We start from the raw sequence: 14,399 nt of genomic DNA, 5'->3' as shown, positions 1-14,399 counted from the left end.
TGTTGGTAGATCTCGAGGACCGAGCTTGGCCACCCCTGGTTTAAAAGCATGGAGTCTGGTATTGCATATGCACACTAGTAATAGGCACAATTTTAGGTAAGTTCTACAAGTTATGTACTGTAGTGCAACTTTGGGTTGATTTTTGGGACATGGGTCTCCTGGATTGCTTTGGTTGGTCTGCTTCAGGGCATCGCATTATAGCACATTCTTTCTTAATTGCATTATTTTAACACTTTACTGTTTGTTTTTATTATATTTGTATTTTCACCTTTCCATGCAGCCATAGCTGCTTTTAGCTTTCTTACTTCACATTTCACTGTTCTCATTATGGCGATGCCCTGGGGTGGCTCGGCTGTGACGATTTAGGGGTGTCCTGTGCTCTGGATTTGAACCCTAATATGTTAGGGACCTACCCCAAAGAGGTTACCTGGATATGGTGGGTAGGCCCATAACCTTGGCCATGATTATGCTAAAACCCTCTATTGGTTACAAAATGTTATTGCATAATGTATTTATATATAATCAGTAATTTGGAGTTGTGCACCTGTAAGAAGTCTCAACAGGTAGCACCTCCCATCATATATATTCAGGGTGTGCAGTCCAGGAATCTTTCCTATACACTCCTTTTTACTTACAGTATATCAAGATCTGATGTCTTCTTTGACATTGGCAAGAATTGTTTGGACTAAGAGCATACTTTCTTCCTTTCCTCCCACATGACCTTTTTAACTCTAATGAGAGTTGTGAGGTGATCATTACAAATTTCACTTTAAATAACTTAATGGTTTCTGGCATTTTTATATGATTTGTTCTTATCACTATCATATTCAATCCATGGCCAGATTTCCCACAAGGCAACCTATGCACTTGCCTATGGCCCTGCGGGTCCCCTGGACTGCTGGTCAAACCGCTCCATGGATAGCACTGCGTGAGTACCGTGTGATGTCATGCGGACCGGCCAACACTCCAAGAGTCCTGCTGCAGCGCCGCTGTCTGCACTGTCAGAGTAGAGTGACTGTGCATAGGAGGGGGTGAAGGGTCACTAGGTCCACCGTCCAGCTCCAGCCCACCCCAGCACAGCAGCCTCTGCCAGGCTTGCAGCCAGTAGCACCCAGCGAGGAACAGAGGGACCGGCAGAGGCTGGCTGAGTCTGTCTGAGTGAGACAGTGAGCAAGGATCTGGATCTCAGGAAAGCACAGCAGCAGGCAGGTAGGGTACTACTGTGTTATTCCCAATTACTCTAATAGACTGAATTATGTAGGATTTAATTTTCATGGTAGGTGGGGGGTGGACAGGACAGCCTTATATTACAAGTATATTGTAATATACATTATGATGATCATGATATGATTAGTACATCATTTCAGGATGGTGGTATTTTTATGTTGGGTACTTGTATTCTACGTGTACTATAAGGCAGTCCTGTCCACTCCCCATCTACCATAAAAAAAAAAAATCCTATAGGGTACTTAAAAAAAAAAAAAAAAAGTGGTGGTGACGGGTGTGGTATAAGAGATAGACAAAAATTAGTTAGACAATGTCTAGATCTACCCCAGTTGTTAGACAGTCAGTAGATCAACAGGTACAAAAGGTCGACAGGTACAAAAGGTCGACACACTAAAGGTCGACATGTAAGAAGGTCGACAGGTACAAATGGTTGACAGGGTCAAAGGGTCGACATGGAAAAGGTCGACACGAAAATGGTCGACACATTTTATTTATTTTTTTAAATTGTGTAAATACCATTCGGACCCTTGCGGGCTCGCTTCGCTCGCCACGCTGCGGGCACAGTGGCTCGCTTCGCTCGCCACATCGATTTATTCCCCCTCCATGCCCACTTGGATGGTACGGAATGACATTGGATGGTAGTGACTGACGTTGGACACTGGCTCATCTTAAGTGCCTAACCCTAAAAAAAATAAAAAATGTGTCGATCATTTTTGTGTCAACCATTTTCATGTCGACCTTTTGACCCTGTCTACCATTTGTACTTGTCGACCTTCTTACATGTCGACCTTTAGTGTGCTGACCTTTTGTACCTGTCGATCTATTGACTGTCTAACAACTGGGGTCGATCTAGACATTGTCTAACTAATTACTGTCTATCTACAGTCCGGCACCCGGTGGTGACTCATCACATTGATGCATGATAAAATCACTAAGCTGGGCACAGTCACACACATTACTGTGCATGTCCACACCACAGCCCCACTGCAGATGCCTCCTTGCAGCCATCTTATAATCCTTAGCACTCTTTCAGATCAGGTTTATGTGTTGTATGCAATGTGGAGTGGGCCCCCCACCTTTATAGTGCTAAGACGGAAAATTTTAGAGTTAGGGTGTTTGGGATAGGGTATTAGAGGTGGTGTAGCAGTTTGGGTTATGGTATTAGGGTTATATAGGTGTTGGGGTATTAGAGATAGAGTATTAGGGTTGGTGTAGGGTTTAGTGGTTAGGGGTTAAAGTTAAGGGCAGGATTATGGTAGGGATGATTTGTATGAATCAGGAATGCAAATATAGTGCTACGGATTGTTTGAGGGAGGGGGGCCCGAACCTGGTATCTTGCTAATTATTCTTACCGAGGAAGCCGCAGAAAGCATAATACCCGGAGGATTCCGTGGGAATACAGCCGTGACCACCCGGATAATATACAGGTGCAACAGCACAATTAATAGAGGTGTGTAGCGGCAGGAAGCTGTCTGATCTGAAGGTCTTCAGACGCGGCAGACGTACATCCCGGTAAAAAGAATATATTCTCTACATATTTTTATGTTACATTTTTATCTTTACATGGCCATGTTGGACTTATGATCTAAATTGCATTAATTTGCCGAGAGGTACCTCATAACTTAACTAAGCTAAAGCCTCTGAAGGAATGTGAACTATATGTACCTATAACAGCAGGGGATAATATCGTCTAAAGGAACAAACAAACTGCCCAAATATGATGTTTCTTTTTTACATCTAAGGAATATACCTGAATCAGGACTATTGGGAGTTTGAAATAGCACATTACTCAGAAATAGATCTTGCTAGCAAAGTTATATGCTGTGTATCAATTTGGATTCTAATGCATGATTGATACAGTTGTATCTGTATTACTACACAAAAGTGCATACCTCTGAAGCTACATGCTGTGTATCAATTTGGATTCCAATGTATGATTGTTACAGCTATATCCATATAATTGCATAAAGCGGAGGTCTCTCTATTAAATGAATACTCATGGTTTATATGCTAGATAATTTTAAATGATATGTGCATATTGCTACGCAATACAGGTTAGATTAATATTTCACTTATTTTAAAATGTATGTGTTGTGGGCCCATTATTTGTGATGTATGTTGGAATAATTTATATATAATTGTCGGCTTATATCTGGTATATGGTTCTATACCATATTTATTTTTATCTTATTAATAGGGATATATTAAAACATATTTATCTATAGCTGATTCAGCGCTTTCTTTTTATATATATTATTCTTTTCTTATGTCTGGAGGGCAGTTTGAGTAGACTGTCTATATAGAGAGCTGCAGTTTCAGCATATATTGGTAATTAGATCAGCGCCAGGTTAAACTATTTATTTGTTTTTTCTATATTGATATCCGCTCATCACTGCTTTAACTGACATGGCATTAGGAATAAATGGTAAACAATGCTTGTTTACAATTTGTTAAAAATTGATTCCTATTGCTGTTTTATATCTTTCAGTCAAAGCCACTGATGGCTTTGACAACCCACCCTTAGTAAATCTACCCCTTAATCTAGTAAACTATTAATCTAAAGGTAAAAAAAAGACCTACTGTATCTGGCATTATACATATATGTAATGTTCATGTATATTCTGTGCTTACTTTTTAGCATGTTCACATCATTACCACCATCTCCGATGGCAAGAGTGGTGACCTTCTTGTTTGTCTTCACCAGCTCCACAATGCTTGCTTTTTGTTTGGGAGTCACCCTACAGCAAATGACAGTCTGATACTGACATGCCAACTCCACGAGTGCTTTTGTCCTCAAATTTGTGTGGAGATCTGTTTTCTTCTTTCTTCTCAGAAACCCTACTAAATGTTTCCATTTGGACATCTTGTGAGCCTTTATATCAGAAAAATGCATGAATGTGTCCTGTAAGAGAATTGTAGAATTATGAGTGTTGGACTATTTGTCCCATATTTAAAGTTATTATAGACTTGGTTTTATGAAGAAAATGCTGTAGATAACTACATCATACTGTTCTGACTGCATTTTGATCATGCAAGTAATCTAGTACAGGTTGTACGCTATGCCGATGTTTTTGCAAATGAGTGGTTATCGCTCGTATACATCACAATGTGCATGCATCAAAGAACCTCTGCGGTCCTGCATGCAAGACTTAACTGCTCCACAGGAGTACAGGGGAGATCCCTGGTGGGCCCCACTGCTAATGGCACCACCACTTGCTTTAATGTCAGGTTCCAGACTGTGCAATGGATTTATACATTGCTACTCTATTAGAGGGTCAGTTACATTGTCTCTAATGTCCGCACAAGTCTCTTTGGGTCTGGCCTCATCCACTGACCACAACTGGTAACTGACCACAACCCCAAGCATGGGGCCCTACCACTGCATTCCCCCGGTGCGCCCTTCATGCTCCAGTCTGACACTGCCTGCATGCATACCTTCAGGGATTGCAGGTTAAGTGACAGGAATGCAGTGTGTGGGGGAGTGGATGGCAAAATGCAGCTGTGTCAGTGCCATTTTGGGGGGGTGTTAGTGTGTATGACTGTGATTCCAATTGCAAATAGCACGTCTCAGTTCCAACGGGTACAGTATGCTGTGTAGCCATAGTTAGTACGCAGTTGTGATTGCTCTGGTGGGTGTCTCTATACTGTTCTTTCCAGTTGTGATTTTCTCATGCAATCGCACATCCTCGGCATAAAAATTGCTACAGAGAGTGTAATCATGTACAACATTATAGAAAATTATCAGGAATCCTGTATGCATTGCATTAGAGCTTATATATATATATATATATATATGTGTGTATGTATAGTAAACACATAGATGGGGGTGCTCCCTAGTGCATAAAAGAGTTTTATTGCAAGCTTAGGGTACTGTTGTGCCTCACATAAGTAAATTGACTCGTACCATATAAAAAAAACACTGTGGGCTGATTACCACATGGCATATATCACAAACACCCAGGCAATCACTAACCATCCATCTAGTATCTCCTGGAGTCCAAAACCACACTGTCACTCAGAAGGGCAGCATGCCGGACTGTCCATAGACCAAGACCGCAGTAAGGCTCACCGTGCGAGAAACGTTGCATCACTTAGGCCATGCGCTAACGCATTTCTTTATAGGACTTCATCAGAGGGCACCCTGTGGACACTCCGGCACGCTGTTTGGAGGTGAGGTGTGGCTGTTTGGAGGTGAGGACGGGGCAGTGCTGTCTGCATTCCCAGAAAATGGGGGTGCTTCGCCACTGTTTTCTGGGAGTGCCAAGGCCAGTTTCTGCTGATGCAGATTTGCTTGCCTCACAAGCAGGCAGGAGGTGGCCATACTGAGTAAACTTAGGCATTTGGTCAAACATAAAAAAGAAGGCTACAATATTGACAGGGTGCACACACCACTACCCTGTAGTATTAAACATAATATTTATTAGATATACATTAAAATCTAATGAAAGTACACAAATATTAATGTCACATACATAGTTTACAATAAGCAGATGTGATTTAAACCAATTAAAATGCAAGCAAATTATAAAACATAGACAATAGTGAAAAAAAGTTGAAAATAAGTGTTTAAAATACTGTAGCTGCCACTTGTTCTCAACCAAGAACTGTGTCCTTACAACATTCTGTAAAATGTAACCAACAGCTGTAACAAGAGTGTCTCATACATTGTAACTGTGCAGAGTAATGGATTTAAATACTGTGTACTGATATGCTCTGGTCAGTATATACCAATGTATCTATAGAGCAGTTTTAATTCATTAGATTTAAAATTCTTTTTCTCAGTTTATTATATTTATAGAATTCCCAAATTTGAATCAGGCCCATAGATATTTAAATTTAACGAAGCATAATTATGTACAGAATACAAAGAGGAGACGGCCTTGCTCATATAAGCTAACAATCAATAAGGGATATGGCTAGACGAAATGGGGAGAAGAGGACAGAGACTTTTCTAGGAGGAGGGATGGAAATCTACAATTAAAAAAAAAAATTGTTTTAAGGCTACGCTTGAAGGTTGGTAGTCTAATTGAGTGAAGGAAGGTATTACAGTGGTAGGAGCAGCCTGAGTTAAATACTGAGTGTGAGAGTTGGAAGTGGTGATGAGGGAGGAGGTGAGGTGACAATCATTACCAGAGCAAAGAGGATAGGAGAAGTATCCGAGGAAATGAGGTTGGAGATGTAGGGAGGAGCAGTGAGGTTAACAGCTATACTTGTGAGAGAGGTGCTTGAATTGGGTTCAGATCGGTATAGGGTGCCAGAGAGGAAAATTAAATCAACAGCATAGAAAAACTGATAATCTCACCAAGGGAGAAGAGAATTGGGCCAAGAATAGAAATTTGAGGGTACCTAATGGAAGGGAGAAGCAGAGGATTAGTGGCAGCTGGTGTAAATACTGGAAAAAGTAGTTGGACAAGTAAGACGTGAAAAAGGAGAGAGATGAATCACAAAGCCCAATTAAAAGGAAGGTTTTGTGGAGAAGTGGGTGGTCAATGGTGTCAAATCTACAGATTGAGAATAAAAGCACAGGTACAGTAGGTACTAGTCTATGGGTGTTTTGTCTGGATTGGTCCCACTGAAAAAAGAGGAGGCATTTGGGCTGAAACATTAAATAAATTAACTTTTGCTAATGGTAGAACTTCATCACTTGAAGCTACATCCAAATCACTTGGGGGAGAAAAGGAGCTTCCAGAATGACTCCTAAGGGAATAGGCAAATAACAAATGATCCCTGGCACTGTCTAAAACTATAACAAATGGCAAATCTCTAACCAACTCTGGAATAGCATTCTAATCACATGATATCATGAGCTATAGCAAACATAAATGTTCACTACTGCAAGTAAAGGTAAGTAATCTTTATTGAAAAAGTAATATTTAAATATACTTGTTCTGGAGTCTTAATACCCCAATGGATGAACATGCAAAGTGATATCACTATACTCGATTATAGAACATGAAGCAGTTTGCAAACAAAATTGACACCTCATACATGCATACGCCACAAGTCCCTAAAAACTGACTGACTGCCTTCATCATCAACAGCATGAATTTCATCCTGATCCATATCTACATCTGGATTAATGAGAACTACTACAAACAGGTAAGAGGTATGGCAATTGGTACTATTTTTGCTCCTACCTACACAAATCTCTTCCTGACCAAATGGGAAGAAGATAACATCTAGAGCAACAACCCACATCTAAGAAAACAAACTTGGCATATATTTATAGATAACATCTTTAGCATGGCAGATTTCATAGTTCATTGCAAAAATAATCAACATCTACCTGAACTTACATTTCACCACAAGTATAAGCACCTGGGAAGGAGAATTTCTCAACATTCTGATTTATATGGAAAACAACCACGGCCAAACAAAACCTACTTCAACCAGTATACGTCAACAGTTTCATACAGGAAACAAACAATAACTATGCTAATTGGCTTAACATCATTCCAAGAGACCAATTCAAGAGAATCAGAAGAAAACACCCAAAGCACCAAAACTACCTGACAATTCTTAAACTAAAACTATGGCAAAGTGATAGAAAAGTTTTAAAACTAGACAAGACAACACTCCTGACCTACATACAGAAAACTAGAAGTTTAACAGAATTACCAAATAACCCCCTAACCAGTATAACAATCAGTTTAGATCCTTAGGACACACTGTCACATCCTACTGCAAGATGACCAACTGAAGACAATATTCCCAGATAAATCACAGATTATATACAGAATGCCACTCACTAAAAGGTTTATCATCAAGTTTAGAAGCATCAGGTACGTAGTTGGGTAATAACAAAAAAAGGTTTCTATGACTGAAATAGGTGTCTAACATGTTGTAATTGTAAGTCAAGAAGCACAAAACCCATTATGGAGTTATCTAAATTAAACTAAATTAAGAAGATAATTTATGATACAATGGAAGTAATCTAACTCATTCAGTGTTCATGTGGCCTGCTGTATGTAGGGAGTAAAGTAAGAAATATCAAAACAAGAATAGCAGAGCACATCATTATATTAACAATCATGAATAAAACCTTTATCCAGGCACTTCAACCAAAGCAACAACCATAATCCAGCATGCCTCACCTTAATTGGGATCAAAAAGGTAGTGAATGTGTGAAATGGAGGAGCTACATCTTGAGAGAAGTATCAAAGTGGCTCTTCAGTCAAAATACATACAGTGAAATGGATTTCAACCTAGGATGCTTTTTGTAAGTATAACCATTTACCAGGTAATTTTTTTTATATTAATCTTATTTTTAAATTTGAATTTAGATTTTTGTTACTTTCTAGCAATTCACATTTTATTTTATTTTTAATTTTGATGTTATCTGTTTATATATTGATATTTAGTTTTATACTGATATTTTGCACACTTCCCCAGTGAAGCATACTGAACCTTATTCAGAGGCGGCCGTACGGTCTACGACCACACGGCCGCCTTGATGTTTTGCCAGTGCGCATGCGTGAGACCCGCTACGACCGACAGCGCCGGTCGTAGCGGGTCTCTTTCCAAAGGGGGCGAGCTGTCGATGTTGATTGACAGCTCACCCCGTTTGGAAGGCGGGCCGTGGGGGTGGCAGCCCAAACTGAGGCGTTCCCATGGGAACGCCTGCCATTTGGGGGAGGCCCCACTGACATCACTAGTGATGTCAGTGGAGAGCTTCCGGCTCTGACAGAGCCAGAAGCTCTCCGGGGCTTACGACAAGTGAGACCCTACCCTAGGGTCTCATCGTAAGCCCCGATGGTTGCGATGGTCTCTGACCATCGCGACCATCAACCGAGCGGTCGTTAGAGCTGTGGGTTAACACCCACAGCCTAACGACTGCAACAGAGGCGGGCGGTCAGGATGCATGTGGCCATCCAGTTTCAGAGCGACCGCTTGCATCCTCCGACCGCCTCTGAATAAGGCCCACTGTCCCTTGCATTTTACTTTATATTATTTTATTATAATTTATTTATTTATTTATTATTTTTATCTATGTATTTAAGTCTAAATGTATTTTATTTTTATTTCCTTCTATTTACTAATCAATTATACTTAGTAATATGAATAACCATAATGATGCAAGTTATAATATAAATAATATCTAGCCCTTAAAAACCTTTAAAATCTACCTCCTGCCCTCTTTGACTTCTACATCCTGTAACATTCCCACTTTCATTTTCCATTTTAGATCTCAAATCATAATCCACCATCTATTGCATACAAGCTATTCCACAGATTCATTCTTACCATAATCCATTTCTACTCTATTCTTCCTTCATATCAGCCAGAGACCTGTCAACCACATTTATTCACCCCACCCCCCAGCATCTATATTTTGGCTCAACATTTTTCGGTATTACTCCCCATACAAGCTTCATATGTGACAAACTCTATTACTCAGTCAACGTTTTCCTTAGTAAGTGCAGTCATAGGATGAAATGCGTGAATATGAAATTCGAGCTCACATACTCTGCACCTAGCAACCTTGATGTCTATAGGCCAGTGTCCTCTCCTACTGGCTTCCACCCAGAATCAAAAAACAGAAGAGACTGAGGACAGCTGATTCCCAGAAATCCTGAAGAGTGCAAAGGAATTTGTATTCCACACAGCAGCAGACTACAGGTATTACAACTAGAAGCCCTAGTGCAAGAGGCAAATCTGTCATGCTCTTTGAGCATTAAACATACTACAGGTAGCACTGCCAAGAGGGGGAGAGTTGGTGCTAATTATCCGGGTACAGCCTTGTTGGAGAGCTAGGTGGGGTCCCAAATCCACTGCCACCCCCTCCCTCTTACATGTTAGCAGCAGCGGTGCTGCTGTGTGCTGGGCTGCAGTAGAGTCAGGAAGGCTGCTGCTGAGCAGAAGTCTCCACTGTCTGTGTGGGGGTGGGAGTAGTGATCTCACTGATTGTGCCCCCCCTGCATTTGCCCCTGGCTGGGGGGCTCACAGCGCCCCCCTGTTCAGTATGCAAATGCTGTTTATTCTATTTCTTGCTAAGTCGTGGCCTAATCGCGGGAGGCATGGCAATGCCCCCGAAAAAAAATAGGGCCTGGGCCAACTCTACAGCCCTGTTTACAGATTAGGATTAAGAGAGGTAAATGAACAAGAAAAAGGGAAATATTGGCAAGATACCGGTAGAAACACCTTATGCTTTATTTAATCCAACCTTTCCCCCCAACACAGAAACCCCACCCCTAGACAGACCACAGTACAACAGGAAACAAAGAATTGAACTCCATTGAACCACCATTTGACAGCAACATGTCCCAAAGTCCTGAAATACCAAGTGCAGACAGTCTTAAAGCAACCTCCAGTCTGGGCTGAGCTATACATAGTCACTGTTAGGACTTTCCTCCAGAAAAGGAAGTATATGGCCTTATCCCAATAAGTTAGAAACATTGGAAATTACTGTAATAATTGTTGTTAAAATACAGTACTCCACTAAATACATTTTGGCTCAATCTTATAATATGGTCAATATAATGTAAAATAAATTATTTGAAAAGTCTTTAAAAACTAGTAAAAAAATCCAAAGACAAATAATGCATTTTTAAAATCTAGAAGCCTTTACTCATCATATTAATAACTAGGAGGTAGAAAGGGAATGGGTACAGGAGGCTGGCGGTCAAACCCCCGACGCCGGCATCTCGACAGGGTTAGGATTACTACTACTGTCTCTAGGTATCCTAACTCTTCCCCTCTTCCTACCTTAACCCTTCCTCCCCGGTGTCTGAACCTAACCTCACCCCTAGTGCCTAAACCTAACCTCCCCCTCCCTGCACACTAAACCTAATCCTCCCCCTTAGTGCCTGACCCTCACCCTAGTGCCTAACCATAACCCTAATGCTAACCCACCCCCAACCCCACTCTTTACCTTCGGGATGCTGGTGCCAGGAATGTTGGGATTCTTGCTCCCATATTCTAAGTGCTGGCATCCCCTGTGTCTGGATACTGAACGTATCCCAGTAGAAAGGAGGAATTCAAAAATAAAGAATACTATTGATACCAGTGTCTGTACAAACTATACTGTCATTTACACTATATAAGTATATAATTTAGACACCATGTCGACAGGTAAATTATGTAGACAAGCAAAATGTTGATATGGACTATATGTCGACAATCAATATGTAAACAGTCAAAATATTTTCAGGGACATAATATACAAATGGACATAATGTAAACAATTAAAATATAGACACAATAATATGTTGACAGTGAAAATTTCTACAGTTAAAATTGTAGACAATCATAAGTTTGACACCAAAAGTTCAACAGTCATAATGTCAACATAAATAAAATAATAAATTATGGTGACCAGTCATAATGGTCAAATGTACAAGATAGTGTCCTAATGAGAGAATTATACTGAGCATGCGTAAACAGTCAGCCTGTCATGTCAGCCATATAGTCATATTTCCCTAAATGTCACAGAAAAAAACATTGTCACCACCCTGCTAGTGAACTGTGCACAGACTAACTGCCCGCCCGGTATGTGCTGCACCACACATTAATTGGCACAACTGTTGCACTAAACCCCATCACAGTAGCTCCAATCTCCTTCAAAGTTGCAATAAATAACTGACAAGCAAAGCTTGTAGACCTGCCCATATTTTGACTGAAGGTTAAACTTTACAGAGTTACCTATATTTTTAATTTTGGTATTTTGATTGCCCACATTTTCATGTAGTCAAAATTTCGACATGCAAAATATAGGCATGCCTATAGTATCAAAGTTGACATTTTGACCATGTTTACATTTTTATATAGTCTATATTACCTATAATGCCTATATTTTGAAATGCAGGTTAAACTATTATATGTGCAGTCAACTGTATTTTGAAAGAAGACATTTTGACCATGTCGGCATTTTGACCATATCACTACAGATGTGTTCTCATACACTCTGGCTCAAGTTGCGCCAAACAGGTGTCTTTGGGCTTGATTCATCACCGATTGATATACACAGTTCCAAAGAAGGAGAAGAAATGTCCTACAGTGGCACATAAAGAGAAAAAATTGACCATAAATAATATAGAACTTTTAATATATTTCTTTAAAAAAACGGGTTTTAGTAAAGTATTAAAAAAATATAGATAGATTCAAAGATAGTGAGGATAAAGTTAGAAAGGTGATGTAATAAAAAAGTATGATGACCCACTATAAGCTGCTGTATTATAGTGAGGAGCTTGTATAATATTATGAGTATTAATAACTCTCATTTATTATTCCATGCCATTTGTGTGTGTTTAGTAAACCAAAAATTGTATAGTTAGAACAAAATATATCTCTTATTCAATTACTCTGAACCAATAATGTATCTCTGGCTATAATGCCCAGTATTAGATGGATGTTAATGTTGCGTAGAGGTACATTTTATTACTATGGTACTGCCTTATTAATCACTCTAGGAGTACCATGCAGTATTTATACAAACAATTAGTGCTATACCCACATCCCAATTAATACATGATTTCTCTCTGGATTATTTGTGAATGTCAGTCATCACTTGTTTTCATTCTAGGGAGAGTCTGTGTTGAGCAGATTATTTATAGCTGCTCTGTTCCCCTTGTACACACCTCACGCTGTTTCAGTCGTCTGGCACAAAGTATCTCTTTACAGTGACAAGCTGAAACAATTGTATCTAATTCATGCACGCTGTGTCTACTTCTCTATATGATTATGCCGGGGATGGTTTGCTATGTTGTACTGCAAAAAACCTTCAAATCAGTACAGATAGCAGCTCAAATAGCGGGACTCTACAGTCTGTATGTATCTACAGTATAAGGATTAATTATATTCCAAAGTTTATAATTGCATATATCGGGTAGCATAGGGATTTTAATAAACCTAAAGTGGTTTAAATAATTATGGATCGGATACCAATATTCAGCAGTATTGATTACATTTGATACATATATATCTGCGTTTCTGTTGTCTCCGGAGCCCTCAGAGTGTATGCATTATGACTGACTGTATCCCTTAGGATCCATGGGTATGTACAACAGTCCGTTTGAAACACTCAGTAATCAGTGGGCATATGCCGTATAAAATCAGAAGAAGCCTATATATTTGCATGTTAGTTAGTGTTAGAGACAAATACCAGAACTGTTCTCATTCTGATTGTGGATGTTAGAAGTCGCGGTCATGATTTGTCTCCCTCTACCAGTTTACCTTCTCATGATGCTGTTGTTCTGGTTTTCTCAGATGCTAGGCAATCTGCACGACTCAGGAGGTCATGTGTTATCCACAGCATGGCATGATTGGTTCCTCCTTAAATTTCTACACACTAGCCTTTTGCCGCCTCGCTGACTATAGCGTTCCTGTGGGCTTTCTCGACTCAGCTGCATGGTCAGCATTCTGTGTCTCCTCGTGGTAGGGTATTCTGGAACTCCAGCTCAGCTGTATTGCCTTGCAACCAGCTCACCAGCATCTCCAATGGCTCCCTAGCTGCACCAGCAGCTTCCGTGCTACCACTGGCTCACCAGCCTCTCCATCGGCTCCCTAGCCACACCAGCAGCTTCTGTGCTACCACCGGCTCACCAGCCTCTCCATCGGCTCCCTAGCCACACCAGCAGCTTCTGTGCTACCACCGGCTCACCAGCCTCTCCATCGGCTCCCTAGCCACACCAGCAGCTTCTGTGCTGCTACCAACTCACAGCCTCTCCAATGACTCCCTAGCCACACCAGCAGCTTCCATGTTGCCAGCGGCTCACCAGCCACTACATCGGCTTTCCAGCCACACCAGCAGCTTCCGAGCTGCCACCATCTCTCAAGCCACTCCATCAGCTTCTCAGCCGCACAAGCAGCTTCTGTGCTGCCGCCAGCTCTGAAAGCCACATCGCAGCACACAAACTTGTGTACCAGCTCTCAAAGCTGCATTGCAATACACAAACTTGTGTACTGGCTCTCAAAGCCACATCGCAGTACACAAACTTGTGTACCTCTCAAAGCTGCATCGCTTTACACAAACTTGTGTACCAGCTATCAAAGCTGCATCGCTGTACACAAACTTGTGTAGCCACACCATCGGCTCTCAAAGCTGCATTTAAAGTACACCCACTCTTGCTACCAGCTCAAAGCCATACCACTGGCACCTTAGTTGCAGCTTTTGTTGCACCACCAGTTTCTAAGCCGCATCATCGGCTCTCAAAGCCGCACCACTTGTTCCCAAA

General features: G+C 40.8%; 1 protein-coding gene across 1 annotated transcript in view; it reads right to left on the bottom strand.

Moving 5' to 3' along the window:
* LOC148522184 (phospholipid-transporting ATPase IK-like) overlaps positions 1-14,399 on the bottom strand; it is a 295,966-nt gene that overhangs the window by 48,963 nt on the left and 232,604 nt on the right. The window contains 1 exon segment of the mRNA XM_088474278.1: positions 3,859-4,129. Within this exon segment, the coding sequence (XP_088330404.1) occupies positions 3,859-4,129 (271 nt within the window).

Source organism: Taudactylus pleione, unplaced genomic scaffold, assembly GCF_031769625.1.
Source record: "Taudactylus pleione unplaced genomic scaffold, aTauple2 ptg000152l, whole genome shotgun sequence".
NCBI lineage: Eukaryota > Metazoa > Chordata > Amphibia > Anura > Myobatrachidae > Taudactylus > Taudactylus pleione.
Note: the sequence above shows the minus strand (reverse complement) of the source record. Positions and strands in the feature narration are given on the sequence as shown.